This window comes from Bufo bufo, chromosome 1, assembly GCF_905171765.1.
Source record: "Bufo bufo chromosome 1, aBufBuf1.1, whole genome shotgun sequence".
NCBI classification, from domain to species: Eukaryota; Metazoa; Chordata; class Amphibia; order Anura; family Bufonidae; genus Bufo; species Bufo bufo.
The window spans coordinates 510,100,389-510,122,193 of NC_053389.1; the positions used below are offsets into that span (position 1 = coordinate 510,100,389).

The following is a 21,805-nucleotide window of genomic DNA, read 5'->3' on the forward strand; positions in this document are numbered from 1 at the left end:
AACTGATCCGTTTTGGACCGCTTGGGAGAGCCCTGAACGGATCTCACAAACGGAAAGCCAATACGCCAGTGTGAAAGTAGCCATAGGGTTCATACACACAACCGTGATCAGAAACACAATCCGTGTGTCTGCTGGATCTCCTGGGGGGACCGTGGCTCCCCTGGACTAACTGTATCATAGTGTTTTATGATTTATACCTGCGAGTTCAGTACAAGAGATCTGCGATCAGATATGAACTGACTGCATCATAAAACCCTATGATACATTCACTTCAGTTCAGGGGAGCAGCGGTCAGCCCAGGAGATCCAGCAGACACACAGACTGCGCTTCCCGGGCTGATCAAGGTCGTGTGCATGAGCACCTTAAAGGGGTTGTCAGAGTTAAATAAAAACTCAAGCACCCCTTTTATCCCATGCCACTTCCAGCAATGCGCTCTAGTCCTCCTTGTGGTTGACATCACCTTCTTGGCTGTAGTAGCGTATATTGGATATCACTGCTGAGGTAATTGGCTGCAGTGGTGATCCGTGAGTAGCCAGGAGAATGAACAATGGCGGGGAGGACCAGAGTGCAGAACAGGAAGTTGTAGAAGGAGAAATGGGGTAAGTATTCATTATGTTGTTATTTACAGGCCTCTACAGGGACCTGCCAGAGTTTTTATTGAACTCTGACAACCCCTTTAAGGCCTCCATACACATTAGTGTATTGGCGGGTTCAGGCGACAGTCTAATCTGTATGGGGAGCTCGCAACTCTCCCTCCACAGAGGCTGTCGGGGGCAGAAAGATAGGACTAACTGAAAAATTTCCCCGGATCCTTTAGATTTCTCGCTGCCTGAAGTGTCTGAAAGCAGCCTTCTCCTCTGTGTATGGGGGAAGATAGTTATTCGGCTGACAGCGACTGAATGTTCAAAGCCAGATATAGGCTTTAGGTCTGTAACTTCAAGCGATATTTCAAAAAAGTGGTTTATGATTTTGAGACTACACCAAGGGCACATCCACACATAGCGGAAATGCTGCAGATTTGCAGGTTCAGATTTTCATGTGGCAGATCTGCAGCGTTGTACAGTACCAGCAAAGTGAATGTGCTTTAGGCAATTCTCATCCACACGTGGACATACCCTAAAAGGCTTATTCAGAAGACATTATCCCACCTCCATATTTTCATTCCTCTGAGCTTCCTAGTGACCGAGACAAATAGCGTCTCTTATAGGGGTTCTATATGGTTTTCTTACTGATGATCTATCCTTTGGTAGGTCATCAGGATCTGATCGGCAGGGTCTAAAACCCAAAACCCCAGGTAATTAGCGCCTTCTCACTGCTTCCCACAAGCCAGTGACATCACGGCTATGTCACATGGCCTGTGCACAGCTCAGCTCCTACCATATGCTGCCATTACCAGCTCCGTCCACTACACAATGAATGGCGCTGTGGAGTTCTGGAGCTACGGGGAGTCAGCCTCCTGCTGGTCTGATATTGATGGTGTATCCTGTGGATAGGCCATCAATATAAAATCCTGGAGAACCCATATAAAGTCAGCATACACATCATTTTAAGGGTACTTTTGCATCCACAACAGTGATTCTGGAAGGCTATTTCGGCAGAGAGCAGCCTGACGGATTCTACAGATCACCGCCACATCCTCATTGACTAACAGGATTCTGATGCTTTATAAATGCCAGGTTTCGAACAAATATAGGCTACTTTCACACTTGAGTTCGGGGTTCCGCTTGTGAGCTCCGTTTGAAGGCTCTCACAAGCGGCCCCGAACGGATCCGTACAGCCCCAATGCATTCTGAGTGGATGCGGATCCGATCAGAATGCATCAGTCTGGCACCGTTTGGCCTCCGTTCCGCTCAGCAGGCGGACACCTGAACGTAGCTTGCAGAGTTTTTGTGTCCGTCTGGCCGTGCGGAGCCAAACGGATCCGTCCAGACTTACAATGCAAGTCAATGGGGACATATCCGTTTGACGTTGACACAATATGGTGCAATTGCAAACGGATCCGTCCCCCATTGACTTTCAATGTAAAGTCAGGAGTCCCCTATTAATATACCATCAGATCTGAGTTTTCTCCAATCCGATGGTATATTTTAACTTGAAGCGTCCCCATCACCATGGGAACGCCTCTATGTTAGAATATACCATCGGATTTGAGTTAGATCATGAAACTCAGATCCGACAGTATATTCTAACACAGGCGTTCCCATGGTGATGGGGACCCTTCAAGTTAGAATATACTGAGAACTGTGTACATGACTGCCCCCTGCTGCCTGGCAGGTGCTGCCAGGCAGCAGGGGGCAGACCCCCCCTGTATTTAACTCATTGGTGGCCAGTGCGGCCCCCCTCCCTCCTTCCCCAGTATTAAATGTGACCAGTGCGGCCCCCCTCCCTCTATATTCATTGGTGGCCAGTGCGGCCCCCCCTCCCCAGTATTAAATGTGACCAGTGCGGCCCCCCCTCCCTCTATATTCATTGGTGGCCAGTGCGGATTCCCAGTATTAAATGTGACCAGTGTGGCCTCCCCTCTTCTCCCACCCCCCTAATTAAAATCACCCCCCCATCATTGGTGGCAGCGGAGAGTACCGATCGGAGTCCCAGTTTAATCGCTGGGGCTCCGATCGGTAACCATGGCAACCAGGACGCTACTGCAGTCCTGGTTGCCATGGTTACTTAGCAATTTTTAGAAGCATTATACTTACCTGCGAGCTGCGATGTCTGTGTCCGGCCGGGCGCTCCTCCTACTGGTAAGTGACAGGTCTGTGATATAAGCAATGCGCTGCACAGACCTTTCACTTAGCAGTAGGAGGAGCTCCCGGCCGTTCACAGACATCGCAGGTAAGTATAATGCTTCCATTTATTGCTAAGTAACCATGGCAGCCAAGACTGCAATAGCGTCTTGGCTGCCATGTTAACCGATCGGAGCCCCAGCGATTAAACTGGGACTCCGATCGGAACTCTCCGCTGCCACCAATGATGGGGGGGTGAATTTAATTGGGGGGGGGGGGAGAGGGGAGGCCGCACTGGTCACATTTAATACAGGGGAGGGAGGGGGTCTGCCCTTGACTGGCAGCACCTGATCTCTTACAGGGGGCTATGATTCGCACAATAATTGTGCGGATCACAGCCCCCTGTAAGAGATCGGGTGCTGCCAGGCAGCAGGCGGCAGTCATGTACACAGTTCTTTTAGTATATTCTAACTTGAAGCGTCCCCATCACCATGGGAACGCCTCTGTGTTAGAATATACTGTCGGATCTGAGTTTTCACGAAGTGAAAAATCAGATCTGTAAAAACCAGTTATGCAGACGGATCCGTTCTGAACGGATGCAAGCGTTTGCATTATAGGAGCGGATCCGTCTGTGCAGACACCAGACGGATCCGCTCCAAACGCAAGTGTGAAAGTAGCCTATCTCTGCATGCAGCATTTTCTGCTTGGCCGACAGACAGCATTTATGCCAAAACAGGCTCTGGAACAGCCTGCCAGATCTGAACTGCAACTGTGAATGTACCCTAATGTGTATGGGGGTGTGAATGGTGAAATCCAAGAAAACCTAATCCCCCTTCCCCTTTGAATCTGCTGTGTATGTGGGATTACAACATGCTTGATCCTTTGTTCTCAGGGGAGATAAGCAGTGGCTTAAAGTGGTTTTGTCAATTCGGCAAGTGGCTTTTATCACATAGTGAAAGTTAATACAAACAATTACTAATGTATAGTTATTATCCATATTGCCTCCTTTGCTGGCTGGATTCATTTTTCCTTCAAGTTATACACTGCTCGTTTCCATGGTGCACACTATAGGAAAAAACACTGGCCTCTATGGTGAGCGCACATAGGCTGGTGCATTTTTAATGGTATGCAAGCATGGCCACTGCTGATGGATTGCAGGGCGGTTCTAACCATGGAAACAAGCAGTGTATAAAGTGATGGAAAAATGAATACAGCCAGCAAAGGAGACAATATGGACAAACACAATACATTAGTAAGTGCCTTGTATTAACTTTCTCTACATGATAAATGTCACTTGCTGAAGTGACAAAACCCCTTTAACCATCTCCGGACCGCCTAACGCAGGATCGCGTTCCGGAGGTGGCAGCCCTGCGCAGAGTCACGCATATATGCGTCATCTCGCGATGGCCGAGATTTCCTGTAAACGCGCGCACACAGGCGCGCGCGCTCACAGGAACGGAAGGTAAGAGAGTTGATCTCCAGCCTGCCAGCGGCGATCGTTCGCTGGCAGGCTGGAGATGTGTTTTTTTTAACCCCTAACAGGTATATTAGACGCTGTTTTGATAACAGCGTCTAATATACCTGCTACCTGGTCCTCTGGTGGTCCCCTTTGTTTGGATCGACCACCAGAGGACACAGGTAGCTCAGTAAAGTAGCACCAAGCACCACTACACTACACTACACCCCCCCCCCCCCGTCACTTATTAACCCCTTATTAGCCCCTGATCACCCCATATAGACTCCCTGATCACCCCCCTGTCATTGATTACCCCCCTGTAAAGCTCCATTCAGATGTCCGCATGATTTTTACGGATGCACTGATAGATGGATCGGATCCGCAAAACGCATCCGGACGTCTGAATGAAGCCTTACAGGGGCATGATCAATGACTGTGGTGATCACCCCATATAGACTCCCTGATCACCCCCCTGTCATTGATTACCCCCCTGTAAAGCTCCATTCAGATGTCCGCATGATTTTTACGGATGCACTGATAGATGGATCGGATCCGCAAAACGCATCCGGACGTCTGAATGAAGCCTTACAGGGGCATGATCAATGACTGTGGTGATCACCCCATATAGACTCCCTGATCACCCCCCTGTAAAGCTCCATTCAGATGTCCGCATGATTTTTACGGATGCACTGATAGATGGATCCGATCCGCAAAACGCATCCGGACGTCTGAATGAAGCCTTACAGGGGCATGATCAATGACTGTGGTGATCACCCCATATAGACTCCCTGATCACCCCCCTGTCATTGATTACACCCCTGTCATACCCATGCTGGGTGAGAGAAATATCTTGGCAAAAGACAACTTTTCCCATTTTTTTATACAAAGTTGGCATTTGACCAAGATATTTATCTCACCCAGCATGGGTATATGTAAAATGACACCCCAAAACACATTCCCCACCTTCTCCTGAGTACGGCAATACCAGATGTGTGACACTTTTTTGCAGCCTAGGTGGGCAAAGGGGCCCATATTCCAAAGAGCACCTTTCGGATTTCACAGGTCATTTTTTACAGAATTTGATTTCAAACTCCTTACCACACATTTGGGCCCCTAGAATGCCAGGGCAGTATAACTACCCCACAAGTGACCCCATTTTGGAAAGAAGAGACCCCAAGGTATTCGCTGATGGGCATAATGAGTTCATGGAAGTTTTTATTTTTTGTCACAAGTTAGTGGAATATGAGACTTTGTATGAAAAAAAAAAATAAAAAAAAAAATCATCATTTTCCACTAACTTGTGACAAAAAATAAAAAATTCTAGGAACTTGCCATGCCCCTCACGGAATACCTTGGGGTGTCTTCTTTCCAAAATGGGGTCACTTGTGGGGTAGTTATACTGCCCTGGCATTCTAGGGGCCCAAATGTGTGGTAGGGAGTTTGAAATCAAATTCTGTAAAAAATGACCTGTGAAATCCGAAAGGTGCTCTTTGGAATATGGGCCCCTTTGCCCACCTAGGCTGCAAAAAAGTGTCACACATCTGGTATTGCCGTACTCAGGAGAAGGTGGGGAATGTGTTTTGGGGTGTCATTTTACATATACCCATGCTGGGTGAGAGAAATATCTTGGCAAAAGACAACTTTTCCCATTTTTTTATACAAAGTTCGCATTTGACCAAGATATTTATCTCACCCAGCATGGGTATATGTAAAAAGACACCCCAAAACACATTCCCCACCTTCCCCTGAGTACGGAGATACCAGATGTGTGACACTTTTTTGCAGCCTAGGTGGGCAAAGGGGCCCATATTCCAAAGAGCACCTTTCGGATTTCACAGGTCATTTTTTACAGAATTTGATTTCAAACTCCTTACCACACATTTGGGCCCCTAAAATGCCAGGGCAGTATAACTACCCCACAAGTGACCCCATTTTGGAAAGAAGAGACCCCAAGGTATTTCGTGATGGGCATAGTGAGTTCATGGAAGTTTTTATTTTTTGTCACAAGTTAGTGGAATATGAGACTTTGTAAGAAAAAAAAAAAAAAAAAAAATCATCATTTTCCGCTAACTTGTGACAAAAAATAAAAAGTTCTATGAACTCACTATGCCCATCAGCGAATACCTTAGGGTGTGTACTTTCCGAAATGGGGTCATTTGTGGGGTGTTTGTACTGTCTGGCCATTGTAGAACCTCAGGAAACATGACAGGTGCTCAGAAAGTCAGAGCTGCTTCAAAAAGCGGAAATTCACATTTTTGTACCATAGTTTGTAAACGCTATAACTTTTACCCAAACCATTTTTTTTTTACCCAAACATTTTTTTTTTATCAAAGACATGTAGAACAATAAATTTAGAGCAAAATTTCTATACGGATCTCGTTTTTTTTGCAAAATTTTACAACTGAAAGTGAAAAATGTCATTTTTTTGCAAAAAAATCGTTAAATTTCGATTAATAACAAAAAAAGTAAAAATGTCAGCAGCAATGAAATACCACCAAATGAAAGCTCTATTAGTGAGAAGAAAAGGAGGTAAAATTAATTTGGGTGGTAAGTTGCATGACCGAGCAATAAACGGTGAAAGTAGTGTAGGTCAGAAGTGTAAAAAGTGGCCTGGTCTTTCAGGGTGTTTAAGCACTGGGGGCTGAAGTGGTTAAGGCCACTTTCACACGACCGTATGGCTTTTTCAGTGTTTTGCGGTCTGTTTTAAACGGATCCGTTGTTCCGTTTTTTGTTTCCGTTTCCGTTCCGTTTTTCCGTATGGAATATACAGTATACAGTAATTTCTTAGAAAAAAATTGGGCTGGGCATAACATTTTCAATAGATGGTTCCGCAAAAAACGGAACGGATACGGAAGACATACGGATGCATTTCCGTATGTGTTCCGTTTTTTTGCGGACCCATTGACTTGAATGGAGCCACGGAACGTGATTTGCGGGCAATAATAGGACATGTTCTATCTTTAAACGGAACGGAAAAACGGAAACGGAATGCATACGGAGTACATTCCGTTTTTTTGCGGAACCATTGAAATCAATGGTTCCGTATACGGACCGCAAAAAACGGCCCGTAAACGGGGGGGAAAAAACGGTCGTGTGAAAGAGGCCTAAGGCTGTATTACACTGGCCGCCTTTTCAGCCAATAATCGCTAACGAGTGATCAACTTGCAGTGTAATACTGCCGCCGATTGCCTGATGAATGAGCAAATACTCATTCACTGGCCAATTCTGATTATTAAGTATGCAGATCATGCTGCCTAATAATGATCTGCCGTTGGCAAACTGGTAGACAGAATGGGGCCAAGCTGCGGAAGAGATCTCTGCATGTAATAGAAAAGGAACGCTTGCCTCCTGACAATAGCTTGCTCAATCGGCCTGTGTAATGCAGGCATTACTCTCTTCTGGAGAACACCTGCACATGTGGTGGACTGTACATGTGCATGGGGGAGCTGGGAGGAATAGGCACTGATGAGAGTTCAGACTACAGCTACTGACTGTGTATGGCTACCTTGAGATTTGAGGAAACTTTGAACTCCTCTTTAAATGACAATGTAGATAGCTTTTATCTGGAGGTAGACAATGATAAAAAAGGGTTAAAGAATAGTTTACAAATGCATACACATCTTTTGCTGAAAACACATATACACTATATAAAATAAAATAAAATAAAATCTCAGATGGTGAAAGAGCTGACGAGGAAACAAAACAGGCCTCACACCACTAATTCACATGATGTTGCAAGGCTATCAGAATAAACAGATTGTTGCAGGAGGAGAATTATAAGGTCATAGAATCCGTCTGGACGTCTTTGATCGCCTGTGAAGCAGACACTAAAGAAGCAAAGTACTTGAGAGGAAAGACGGTACGGGTCTCACAATGTACAATACCATACAACTGTGGTATCTACAAAATGAGGAACTCTTGGAGTTTTCTAACAGTTGCATAAATCGCCCACACAATGTAGGGCTTGTGTTACACTGTACTTCTGCCGGCTTCCTAGACACGTCATTTGTGCTAAACACCATATTTATGATGCCTCAGCACCTCGTCCAGACACCATCAGATCAGATGAGTAAAAGGGCTTTAGAGTTGTGCCAAGAATCCTTTATAAAAACCAAAAAGCTGGTGCTCTAGGTCACAAGTCAATTGCGGATGAACATGTCACACCGGGTGAGGAACAGTTCACTGTTCATATGCTGTGCTGGTATCCAAATACCAAAAGACTGGTCAATACGTGTGCACAGTTCCATATATCAAATCCCACCATGTGAATGGCCCTAAATGTTTCCCTACTACAACATATACCCTCCTGCAGAACCCAAAATAAAGGGGCACCACCTTGGTTGTGTGATCATTGACCAAGCACTACTAGCCGTTTATACTTAGTCTTGGCTCAACTGCATAAAAGGGGTTGTTTAAAGAGGACCTTTCACCGATTATTACACTGTGAACTAACTATACAGACATGTAGAGCGGCGCCCGGGGATCTCACTGCACTTACTATTATCCCCGGGCGCCGCTCCGTTCTCCCGTTATGCCCTCCGGTATCTTCGTTCACTAAGTTATAGTAGGCGGAGATACCAGTCCCTAAGTTATGGTAGGCGGAGTCTGCCCTTGTTCTGCTCTAGCGCTGGCCAATCGCAGCGCAGAGCTCACAGCCTGGGAGGTTATTTTCTTCCAGGCTGTGAGCTCTGCAATGCGATTGGCCAGCGCTACAGAAAAACAAGGGCAGACTCCGCCTACCATAACTTAGTGAGCGGAGATACCAGAGGGCATAGCGGGAGAACGGAGCGGCGCCCAGGGATAATAGTAAGTGCAGTGAGATCCCGGGTGCCGCTCTACATGTCTGTATAGTTAGTTCATAGTGTAATAAATCAGTGAAAAGCTCCTCCCCAGCGGCTGCCCCAGTCCAGCTCCAGCAGTGGGAAAAGTAGCTAACTGGAGGGGGAGGGCTGCTTTAGATGCTGCCATCTCCTGAATGGTAGCAGCTAGAAACATGCAATCTGTTCAGTACAGGAGTAGATATCACTGGTCTTGTGTCTTATGAAAGCCTGGACTGTCAGCCTTTAACCACCTGCCATCTGGGCCATTTGCCCCCTTCCTGACCAGGCCAAATTTTGCAAAACTGACATACCGTATATACTCGAGTATAAGACGAGTTTTTTGGCACATATTTTTGTGCTCAAAAAGCCCCCTCGTCTTATACTCGAGTCTAGTCTAGCTCCGGTAATAGCAGGCAGTGCAGGGGGCGGCGCTCACTCACTGACGTCACGCGCCTGCGCCGCCTAGTGGGAGAAGCAGGCGCGTGACGTCAGTAAGTGAGCGCCGCCCCCCGCACTGCCTGCTATTACCGGAGCTAAGACAAAGTACCGGTAAGATATCCAAATAATCAGAGTAAAGAGCTCAGCAATGAGCGATGATTAAAGTTAAAGTACGGTAGTTACTGATTACGGTAGTTTATAAATATACTGCTGTGAGCGTCGGGGAGGGGGATCTGTGGATGGCACTGTAGGGGGATCTGTGGATGGCAGTGCCATCCACAGATCCCCCTACAGTGCCATCCACAGATCCCCCCCTCCCCTAAACAGTGCCATCCACAGATCCCCCTACAGTGCCATCCACAGATCCGCCCCCTCCCCTAAACAGTGCCATTATAGGGGAGGGGGGATCTGTGGATGGCACTGTTTAGGGGGGATCTGTGGATGGCACTGTTTAGGGGGGAGATCTGTGGATGGCTCCCTGTATTTAATGCAGAGTGTGTGTGTATATAATGCACACACTCTGCATTAAATACAGGGAGTCAGAGTCAGACTCCCATCAATCTGAGTCACCCTCTTGCAGATGTGTGTATATACAGGGAGTGCAGAATTATTAGGCAAGTTGTATTTTTGAGGATTAATTTTATTATTGAACAACAACCATGTTCTCAATGAACCCAAAAAACTCATTAATATCAAAGCTGAATATTTTTGGAAGTAGTTTTTAGTTTGTTTTTTGTTTTAGCTATTTTAGGGGGATATCTGTGTGTGCAGGTGACTATTACTGTGCATAATTATTAGGCAACTTAACAAAAAACAAATATATACCCATTTCAATTATTTATTTTTACCAGTGAAACCAATAGAACATCTCAACATTCACAAATATACATTTCTGACATTCTAAAACAAAACAAAAACAAATCAGTGACCAATATAGCCACCTTTCTTTGCAAGGACACTCAAAAGCCTGCCATCCATGGATTCTGTCAGTGTTTTGATCTGTTCACCATCAACATTGCGTGCAGCAGCAACCACAGCCTCCCAGACACTGTTCAGAGAGGTGTACTGTTTTCCCTCCTTGTAAATCTCACATTTGATGATGGACCACAGGTTCTCAATGGGGTTCAGATCAGGTGAACAAGGAGGCCATGTCATTCGATTTTCTTCTTTTATACCCTTTCTTGCCAGCCACGCTGTGGAGTACTTGGACGCGTGTGATGGAGCATTGTCCTGCATGAAAATCATGTTTTTCTTGAAGGATGCAGACTTCTTCCTGTACCACTGCTTGAAGAAGGTGTCTTCCAGAAACTGGCAGTAGGACTGGGAGTTGAGCTTGACTCCATCCTCAACCCGAAAAGGCCCCACAAGCTCATCTTTGATGATACCAGCCCAAACCAGTACTCCACCTCCACCTTGCTGGCGTCTGAGTCGGACTGGAGCTCTCTGCCCTTTACCAATCCAGCCACGGGCCCATCCATCTGGCCCATCAAGACTCACTCTCATTTCATCAGTCCATAAAACCTTAGAAAAATCAGGTCTTGAGATATTTCTTGGCCCAGTCTTGACGTTTCAGCTTGTGTGTCTTGTTCAGTGGTGGTCGTCTTTCAGCCTTTCTTACCTTGGCCATGTCTCTGAGTATTGCACACCTTGTGCTTTTGGGCACTCCAGTGATGTTGCAGCTCTGAAATATGGCCAAACTGGTGGCAAGTGGCATCTTGGCAGCTGCACGCTTGACTTTTCTCAGTTCATGGGCAGTTATTTTGCGCCTTGGTTTTTCCACACGCTTCTTGCGACCCTGTTGACTATTTTGAATGAAACGCTTGATTGTTCGATGATCACGCTTCAGAAGCTTTGCAATTTTAAGAGTGCTTCATCCCTCTGCAAGAAATCTCACTATTTTTGACTTTTCTGAGCCTGTCAAGTCCTTCTTTTGACCCATTTTGCCAAAGGAAAGGAAGTTGCCTAATAATTATGCACACCTGATATAGGGTGTTGATGTCATTAGACCACACCCCTTCTCATTACAGAGATGCACATCACCTAATATGCTTAATTGGTAGTAGGCTTTCGAGCCTATACAGCTTGGAGTAAGACAACATGCATAAAGAGGATGATGTGGTCAAAATACTCATTTGCCTAATAATTCTGCACGCAGTGTAATGTAGAGTGTGTGCATTATATACACATACACTCTGCATTATAGCTGCATTTCCCACCCTAGTCTTATACTCGAGTCAATAATTTTTCCCATTTTTTTGGGGTAAAATTAGGGGCCTCGGCTTATACTCGGGTCGGCTTATACTCGAGTATATACGGTATCTCACTTTATGTGGTAATAACTTTGGAACGCCTTTATTTATCCAAGTCATTCAGAGATTGTTTTCTCGTGACACATTGTACTTCATGATAGTCATAAATTTAAGTCAAAATATTTCACCTTTATGAAAAAAATCCCAAATTTACCCAAAAATTTGAAAAATTCGCAATTTTCTAAATTTCAATTTCTCTGCTTTTAAAACAGAAAGTGATACCTCATAAAATATTTATTATTTAACATTCCCCATATGTCTACTTTATGTTGGCATCATTTTGGAAATGTCATTTTATTTTTTTAGGACGTTAGAAGGCTTAGAAGTTTAGAAGCAATTCTTCAAATTTTTAAGAAAATTGCCAAAACCCACTTTTTAAGGACCAGTTCAGGTCTGAAGTCACTTTGTGGGGCCTACATAGTGGATACCCCCATAAATGACCCCATTGTAGAAACTACACCCCTCAAGGTATTCAAAACCGATTTTACAAACTTTATTAACCTTTTAGGCGTTCCACAAGAATTAAAGGAAAATGGATATCAAATTTTTAAATTTCACTTTTTTGGCAGATTTTCCATTTTAATCAATTTTTTTCTTTAACACATCGATGGTTAAAGAGGACCTTTCACCGATTCTTACCCTATGAACTAACTATACAGATATGTAGAGCGGCGCCCGGGGATCTCACTGCACTTACTATTATCCCCGGGCGCCGCTCCGTTCTGCCGCTATGCCCTCCGGTATCTCCGCTCACTAAGTTATAGTAGGCGGAGATACCAGTCCCTAAGTTATGGTAGGCGGAGTCTGCCCTAGCGCTGGCCAATCGCAGCGCAGAGCTCACAGCCTGGGAGGTTATTTTCTCCCAGGCTGTGAGCTCTGCAATGCGATTGGCCAGCGCTAGGGCAGACTCCGCCTACCATAACTTAGGGAACGGAGATACCGGAGGGCATAGCAGGAGAACGGAGCGGCGCCCGGGGATAATAGTAAGTGCAGAGAGATCCCCGGGCGCCGCTCCACATGTCTGTATAGTTAGTTCATAGGGTAAGAATCGGTGAAAGGTCCTCTTTAACAGCTAACAAAACTCAATATTTATTACCCAGATTCAGCGGTTTACAGAAACACCCCACATGTGGTCATAAACTGCTGTATGGGCACACGGCAGGGCGCAGAAGAAAAGGAACTCCACATGGTTTTTAGATGCCATGTCCCATTTGAAGCCCCCTGATGCACCCTTACAGTAGAAACTCCCAAGAAGTGACCCCATTTTGGAAACTAGGGGATAAGGTGCCAGTTTTATTAGTACTATTTTTGGGTACATATGATTTTTTGATCATTCATTATAACACTTTATGGGGCAAGGTGACCAAAAAATTGGTTGTTTTAGCACAGTTTCTATTTATTTATTTTTACAGCGTTCACCTGAGGGGTTCAGTCAAGTGACATTTTTATAGAGCAGATTGTTACGGACGTGGCGATACCTAATATGTATACTTTTTCTCATTTATTAAAGTTTTACACAATAATAGCATTTTTGAAACAAAAAAATTATGTTTTAATGTGTCCATGTTCTGAGAGCTATAGTTTTTTTATTTTTTGAGAGATTTTCTTATGTAGGGGCTCATTTTTTGCGGGATGAGGTGACGGTTTTATTGGTACTATTTTGTTGGACATACGCGTTTTTGATCACTTGGTGTTGCACCTTTTGTGATGCAAGGTGACAAAAATTGCTTGTTTTGACACAGTTTTTTTTTTTTTTACGGTGTTCACCCGAGGGGTTAGGTCATGTGATATTTTTATAGAGCTGGTTTTTACGGACGCGGCAATACCTAATATGTATACTTTTTTTTATTTTTAACTTTTTTTTTCCATTCCTTACTTGGGGACTTTTTTTTTTTACATGTGAAACTTTTTTTTATTTTTTTATTTTCAACCTTTTATTTTTATTTTTTTTTATTTTACACTTTTCGTCCCCCATAAGGTCATACAAGACCTCTGGGGGACATTTACTTCACTTTTTTCTTTCACTGTTGATTTCTCCTGTAACTGGGGCTGACATAGTAGCCCCAGTTACAGGACAAATGCACCCCTATAGAGGCTGTACAGCAGCAATCCAGCGCTGTACAGCCTCAGAGCAGGGCTGATCGAGGTCTCTGAGAGACCTCACACAGCTCCTGCACTCTCCGGTCACGGCGGTCACATGACCGCCGGGCCGGAACAGGAAGCACACAGCGCTTCCTTCTCTGCATACACAGCGCTCGGTGAGCGCTGTGTCTGCAGCGATCCGGAAGGCAGGGAGACCTGGGCACTGTCCCTGCCTTGTCTTAGGGTTGCCCTGCTGTCACTGACAGCGGGCAACCCGATCAGCAGCTGCACGATTAGCGTGCAGCTGCTATTTCTGAAAGGACTTTTTAAAACGTGCTTTCAGAAATAGACGTCCACTCATAGGACGTTTATATCCTATGGGCGGACGTAAAGCGGTTAAACAAGACCAGTTTGATGTTTCTAGTTGCTACCATTCAGGAGATAGCAGCATCTAAAGCAGCCCTCCCCCGTCCAGTTAGCTACTTTACCCACTGCCCGAGCTGGACTCGGGCAAAACAGTTAGGTGGTTAAAGGGGTTTTCCGGGCTTTTAACACTTTTAATATTAATGAACTATCTTTAGGTTAGGTCATCAATATGAGATTGGCGGGGATTAACTCTATGAAGCGGAGGCAAGCTCCCTGCACACATTCCATTTCCTATCTCTCTTCCTGCATGCTGCCACCTGCCGATCTGATATTGATGACCTATCCTGAAGATAGTCCATCAATATTAAAAGCCTGGAAAACCCCTTTAATACTGATAACCTATTCTCAGGATAAATCATCGGTACATGATCAGTGGGGGTCTGACTCCTGACTACCCTCACAGCTCATCAAGCACAGTGCCGTCCATTTGATAGCGGCTGTGCTTGGTATTGCGGCTCCATGCACTTCAATTGGTCTGAATTGTACATAGGCCATGTAACCGATGTACGCTGACATCACTGCAGTGAAAGTATTGTGTATATTACGTCACCAGTACAATTCAGTATGGGTATTATGTCAATTGTATGTTATTGCACAACCAGTACAAAGCAGAAGAGTACTGGTTTTATGCTACCAGTATCATGCAGCTCAGTACCAGTATTAAGTGAACAGACCATTATTATATCAGTCCAGTGTTGTATTGTATACATACAGTAGGTATTATGTCTACAGTACAGCGCTGCACTGTATTTACACGTATTATAATGTCTCCAGTACAGCGCTGCACTGTATGTATAGGCAGGGCTCCAGATGGCGAGCAAAATGGTCACCAATGCGACTTAGAATTGCAAAATGGAGACAAAACATTGCTGTCTTGTTGCCATTTGCGGATCCAAAGGATCCGCTAAACATCCTAAGTCATCAAAGAGTAGAGCCGATCTTTTAGCAATTTTTGCCACCGGGGCATCTACGGTGGGAGCTTTATCTCATATTCCTGCTACCGATTCTTCAAATGGGTATTTCCTCTTTACTGATTCTTCTATCAGGATTTTTCCATTCTCTTTTGATTAGGGCTTCAATATTTTTATGAACGGGGAAAACTCTATGCTTTCTAGGGCCAAGACCCTCTAAAACCTGATCAGCAATAGATTTAGGTTGTTTTACATCTTCTAATTGCATGGTGGCTTTGACAGCTTTCAGTAAAGGCTCGGTATCTTCCGGTGGAAAAAATGCCCTCCCCGCTGAGTCCTCATCTGAAGAGAAAGAATCCTCTGATAGGGCCTGGCCAGATTTTATATCCTCTTCTTCATCTGAAAAAACTGAATCAGAGTCCTTATAATAAGAAGACCTGTCTGGAGACCTTTGGCGACTCCGACCAAGTGATGTAATGGACGCTTTAAGCTCTGACCGTATTAAAGCTCTCATATTTCTAGATCAGTTGTGAGACTCTTCCATAACCAACTCATCTATACATGCTTGAGCGGCTTAACGTGGAGGCAGCTAAGGCTACTCTACATGCTCCACACTCTTTATGCTTAGTTTTCCTGGACGATTTCTTTGGTGTTTTTGCTGCCTATAACAATAAAGCAAAACAACACCCCCATTAATTATGAGAGGATAAATCTCACCAAAGCAGAGTCAAGTTTCCCCACTCCTCAGGACCAATACCGGGCTTGCGGGCCTCGAGGGTTCCAGGGGGTCGGCGCGTCCTGTATCTGGTTCAGTCATGCTGGTGGGAACCCAGATCCTGCACAGCACTGTGTGCATCCAAGGCTGGCTTTCTTCTCCTGCCGCCAATTTATATTCCGCGCCTCGGTTCCTTTAAACCAATAGGTCCCCTTAGAGCACCTAATCCATGCCAGAGGATGCCTCCACCTCTTCCGTCAAGCGCCCGGATATGACGCCTAACTGCCAGGAGAGGCTGTCCCTGCGCGCATGCGCAGAACGCCTCAGAGAGTGGGCCGCAATCTTGGAAGCAGGACGCCGGGCATCCCGCAACAACGGACCGGGAGCTGCCTGAACACGGCCACAGCGGCTCCCTGGGAGGCAAGGGGGGAATGCAGGAGGAAGATCAGTCTCAGGCAGCGGCTTCCCAAGGAGACTGACGCCGCCAGGGATAGGTCCCTTTACGACCTCCCCAACCCCTCGAAGGTGAGAACCAAAACATAGAAGAAGCCAGAGCTCCTCAGGTACCTCCTATACAGGAAACCTGAACTGAGGTGTGGTGGGGGTGTGAACCATTTTATCTTCTCAGGTTTCCTGTCCTGGATGGGAGGTCCTGGTCACATGGGTGCCGTCAGGAGTGAGGGGAAAAACCCTTAGGGGATCATTTATTAAACTGGTGTAAATTAGACTGGCTGAGTTGCCCATAGCAACCAATCAGATTTCACCTTTCCTTTTTTACAGCTCCTTTGGAAAATGAAAGGTAGAATCTGGTTGCTATGGGCAACTAAGTCAGTTCTACTTTACACCCCTTAGTTCTTAGTAAATCCTTTACAGTAATTCTGGTGTCTAAGGGTGTGTTCACACGTGGCAGATTTATTGGAGACATTTCTGTGACTGTCCCATTCAATTGAAGGCAGTAAACTATGCACCTGCTGCAGGAACAACACCATTCAGATGATTGGAAGTGCGTTTCGGTCACAGACATTTCTAAAACAAATCTGATGTGTGTGAATACACCCTTAGGCTACATTCACACAAACGTATTTTGTTTCCGTATGTCCATTGCGTAACCCCGCAAAAAATATAGAAATTCTCTGTTTTGCAGACAAGGATAGACAATTTGCAAAATGGCGACAAGACTTTGTTTGTTTTCTTGTCGCCATTTGCGCCTAGACCCTCCGTTGCTCTGCCTCGTTAAGAAAAAAAGGCTTTCATCCAGCAGACATACACTGCAGACGTCTGCTGGGTGAAGATCCGCCCCTCGCACTGTGGCCAGTGATTGTCTTGATGCCACTGCAGCCAAACGTTTTCATGGAGAAACCCAAGATAAGCAGCGGAGGCCCGGAAGCGAGTGAGCCAAGGCCCAGCACCTAGGGATTAGGAACGCGAATCTGGCTAGTCTGACAGGGAAATTAGTGCACAACCCCTTTAACTGCATGGGCTGTAGCTTAGAAAACCCCATGCTTCTAAGCATCCCTGCTATATTATATGTATTTTAAATTTGGCGCCTAAAAATTTCTCAGGTTTTGAGTCAATGGCTCCTTGATATTTTTTTTTAGTCTGGAGCAGATAGGTATTGCTATGTCTCCAGTACAGTGCTGCACTGTGTGTACAGGTATTATGTCTCCAGTACAGTGCGCACAGGTATTATAGGTCTCCAGTATAGTGCGCACTGTGTGTACAGGTATTATATGTCTCCAGTACAGTGCACACAGGTATTATAGGTCTACAGTACAGTGCGCACAGGTATTATAGGTCTCCAGTATAGTGCTGCACTGTGTGTACAGGTATTATAGGTCTCCAGTACAGTGCTGCACTGTGTGTACAGGTATTATAGGTCTCCAGTACAGTGCTGCACTGTGTGTACAGGTATTATAGGTCTCCAGTACAGTGCTGCACTGTGTGTACAGGTATTATAGGTCTCCAGTACAGTGCACACAGGTATTATAGGTCTCCAGTACAGTGCGCACAGGTATTATAGGTCTCCAGTACAGTGCTGCACTGTGTGTACAGGTATTATAGGTCTCCAGTACAGTGTGCACTGTGTGTACAGGTATTATAGGTCTCCAGTACAGTGCTGCACTGTGTGTACAGGTATTATAGGTCTCCAGTACAGTGCTGCACTGTATGTACAGGTATTATAGGTCTCCAGTACAGTGCGCACGGTGTGTACAGGTATTATAGGTCACCAGTACAGTGCTGCACTGTATGTACAGGTATTATAGGTCTCCAGTACAGTGCGCACGGTATGTACAGGTATTATAGGTCTCCAGTACAGTGCGCACGGTATGTACAGGTATTATATGTCTCCAGTACAGTGCGCACGGTATGTGCAGGTATTATAGGTCACCAGTACAGTGCGCACGGTATGTGCAGGTATTATAGGTCTCCAGTACAGTGCACACTGTATGTACAGGTATTGCTATGTCACCAGTACAGTGTGCACTGTATGTGCAGGTATTATAGGTCTCACTGTATGTACAGGTATTATATGTCTCCAGTACTGCACTGTGTGTGCAGGTATTATATGTCTCCAGTACAGTGCGCACTGTATGTACAGGTATTATAGGTCTCCAGTACAGTGCGCACGGTATGTACAGGTATTATAGGTCTCCAGTACAGTGCGCACGGTATGTGCAGGTATTATAGGTCTCCAGTACAGTGCGCACGGTATGTGCAGGTATTATAGGTCTCCAGTACAGTACGCACTGTGTGTACAGGTATTATAGGTCTCCAGTACAGTGCGCACTGTGTGTACAGGTATTATAGGTCTCCAGTACAGTACGCACTGTGTGTACAGGTATTATATGTCTCCAGTACAGTGCTGCACTGTATGTACAGGTATTATAGGTCTCCAGTACAGTGCTGCACTGTGTGTACAGGTATTATATGTCTCCAGTACAGTGCGCACGGTATGTGCAGGTATTATATGTCTCCAGTACAGTGCGCACTGTATGTACAGGTATTATAGGTCTCCAGTACAGTACGCACTGTGTGTACAGGTATTATAGGTCACCAGTACAGTGCGCACGGTATGTGCAGGTATTATATGTCTCCAGTACAGTGCGCACGGTATGTACAGGTATTATATGTCTCCAGTACAGTGCGCACGGTATGTGCAGGTATTATATGTCTCCAGTACAGTGCGCACTGTATGTGCAGGTATTATAGGTCACCAGTACAGTGCGCACGGTGTGTGCAGGTATTATATGTCTCCAGTACAGTGCGCACGGTATGTGCAGGTATTATATGTCTCCAGTACAGTGCGCACGGTATGTGCAGGTATTATATGTCTCCAGTACAGTGCGCACGGTATGTGCAGGTATTATAGGTCTCCAGTACAGTGCGCACGGTATGTGCAGGTATTATAGGTCACCAGTACAGTGCGCACGGTATGTGCAGGTATTATATGTCTCCAGTACAGTGCGCACGGTATGTGCAGGTATTATATGTCTCCAGTACAGTGCGCACGGTATGTGCAGGTATTATATGTCTCCAGTACAGTGCGCACGGTATGTGCAGGTATTATAGGTCACCAGTACAGTGCGCACTGTGTGTACAGGTATTATAGGTCTCCAGTACAGTGCTGCACTGTGTGTACAGGTATTATATGTCTCCAGTACAGTGCACACGGTATGTGCAGGTATTATATGTCTCCAGTACAGTGCTGCACTGTATGTACAGGTATTATATGTCTCCAGTACAGTGCGCACTGTGTGTACAGGTATTATAGGTCACCAGTACAGTGCGCACGGTATGTACAGGTATTATAGGTCTCCAGTACAGTGCGCACGGTATGTACAGGTATTATATGTCTCCAGTACAGTGCGCACTGTATGTACAGGTATTATAGGTCTCCAGTACAGTGCGCACGGTATGTACAGGTATTATATGTCTCCAGTACAGTGCGCACTGTATGTGCAGGTATTATATGTCTCCAGTACAGTGCTGCACTGTATGTGCAGGTATTATATGTCTCCAGTACAGTGCGCACGGTATGTGCAGGTATTGCTATGTCACCAGCCCAGTAGGACAGTGACATGCCAGGATTTGCAGTGCTCATGTGACCGGGCCTGCCTGTGAGCCGTACCTTCCAGATACTTCCTCCGCAGTCTCCGGTGCATGCTCTTCACCACTCCTGACAGTTTTTTCTGCTCCAGCTTCTTGTCTGCGGCAGGCGGCACTGGCATTGCAGGTGTACCGGTCTCCTGCCGGTCATTACCAGATGACACGAGCCCGCCGCACTGTACCGCTGTGCCCTGCTCCATCGCTCTTCCCCGGCTAGTACAAACAACAGCCATCCACACCCCCTCACTTCCACCAAGAGCCAGCAACAGGCGTGTCACCGCTAGAGCAGCTCGCCATTGGCTAGACTGGCAGGCGCTGCTGCCAACCCTGACCAATGGAAACCCCCTCCCGTTTAACAGGCTAGCAGCGAGCCAATCAGAGCCTGTTTTGTACTGCTCAGGGATTTTTGACTTGTTTGCAGAAATGTTAGTCCGGAGAACCCCGCGAGGGGGGCGGGGCTGAGTGGAGGAATGACTATTGGCTCCTGGACACGCCCCTTCTGACCGCACACTGCTGCTCTTTGTTCTGTTACCGGCGGTGTACGTGAGGCGCCCCCTCACTCCTCCTCAGAGGAGATGACTGGAGCGGTGCAGTGCTTGCTGTGTCATGTCTTGTACTACTCATCTCAATGGTTCACAGTGGCCTTTGTCGGGGGTGGGTGTGGATAAGGTGACAGTTGGAGTGTGCTCTCACAGCATGACCGGAGGCTGGCCAATGGCTATTTGTTAGTACATACAAGGGTAAATTCATACATTCAGGATTTATGTGGGGATTCGCAGGCGGACAATCTCTATATTTTCTGCATGCAGATTTTACTCTCCCCATTGAAGTGAATGGGGAAAATCCGGTCAGGAAAAATAAAATAGGTTGACATGCTGCGGTTTTTATAATGTGCACCACAGGTCAAAATTCGCACGGAAGAAATCTGCATCATGTACATGAGAATTTCAAATTCTATGGCTAAATGCAACCGATCAGGATTGTGTGCGGATTTTCCACGCTGAAAATCTGCACCTTGGGTCATCTATATTGTATTCTAGGAGAATTTGAAATTCTCTTGCAGATTATTATTTTTTTTAGTGCAGATTTTGACCTACAGTGCGGATTTTAAAATCCGCTGCATGTCAATTTATTTTATTTTTCCTGACTGGATTTCCTCTATTCACTTCAATGGGGGAGAGTAAAATCCGCATGTAAGGCCTCTTTCACACTACCGTTTTTATTTTCCGTTTTGCGGGCTGTTTTTTGCGTTCCGTATACGGAACCATTCATTTCAATGGTTCTGCAAAAAAACTGAATGTACTCCGTATGCATTCTTTTTTTGCGTTCCGTTGAAAGATAGAACATGTCCTATTATTGCCCGCAAAGCACGTTCCGTGGCTCCATTCAAGTCAATGGGTCCGCAAAAAAAACGGAACACATACGGAAATGCATCTGTATGTCATCCGTTCCGTTTTTGCGGAACCATCTATTGAAAATGTTATGCCCAGCCCAATTTCTTCTATGTAATTACTGTATACTGTATATGCCAGTCGGAAAAACGGAACGGAAACACAACGAAAACCAAAAAATGGAACAATGGATCCGTGAAAAATGGACCGCAAAACACTGAAATAGCCATACGGTAGTGTGAAAGAGGCCTAAATCTGCACCAGTTGATGCGGATTGACCGCATAGATTTCCCTGTGAAGACCTGCAGATTTCAGTACGGATTGTCCGCACATAAATCCTAATCGTGTGCATTTAGCCCAACAGTGCTCTTTGGAAGCGGATTTCCAGGCTACATTTCCAGGATACCAACTGTATTGGGGATGAATG

General features: G+C 45.6%; 1 protein-coding gene across 1 annotated transcript in view; it reads right to left on the minus strand.

The window, feature by feature from the left end:
* The window catches only part of BMT2 (base methyltransferase of 25S rRNA 2 homolog), a 61,360-nt gene extending 41,134 nt beyond the window's left edge, over positions 1-20,226 (minus strand). The window contains exon 1 of the mRNA XM_040411137.1: positions 20,010-20,226. Within this exon, the coding sequence (XP_040267071.1) occupies positions 20,010-20,220 (211 nt within the window). The 5' untranslated portion in view covers positions 20,221-20,226. The remainder of the gene's footprint in view (positions 1-20,009) is intronic.
* Positions 20,227-21,805: the final 1,579 nt, after the last annotated feature.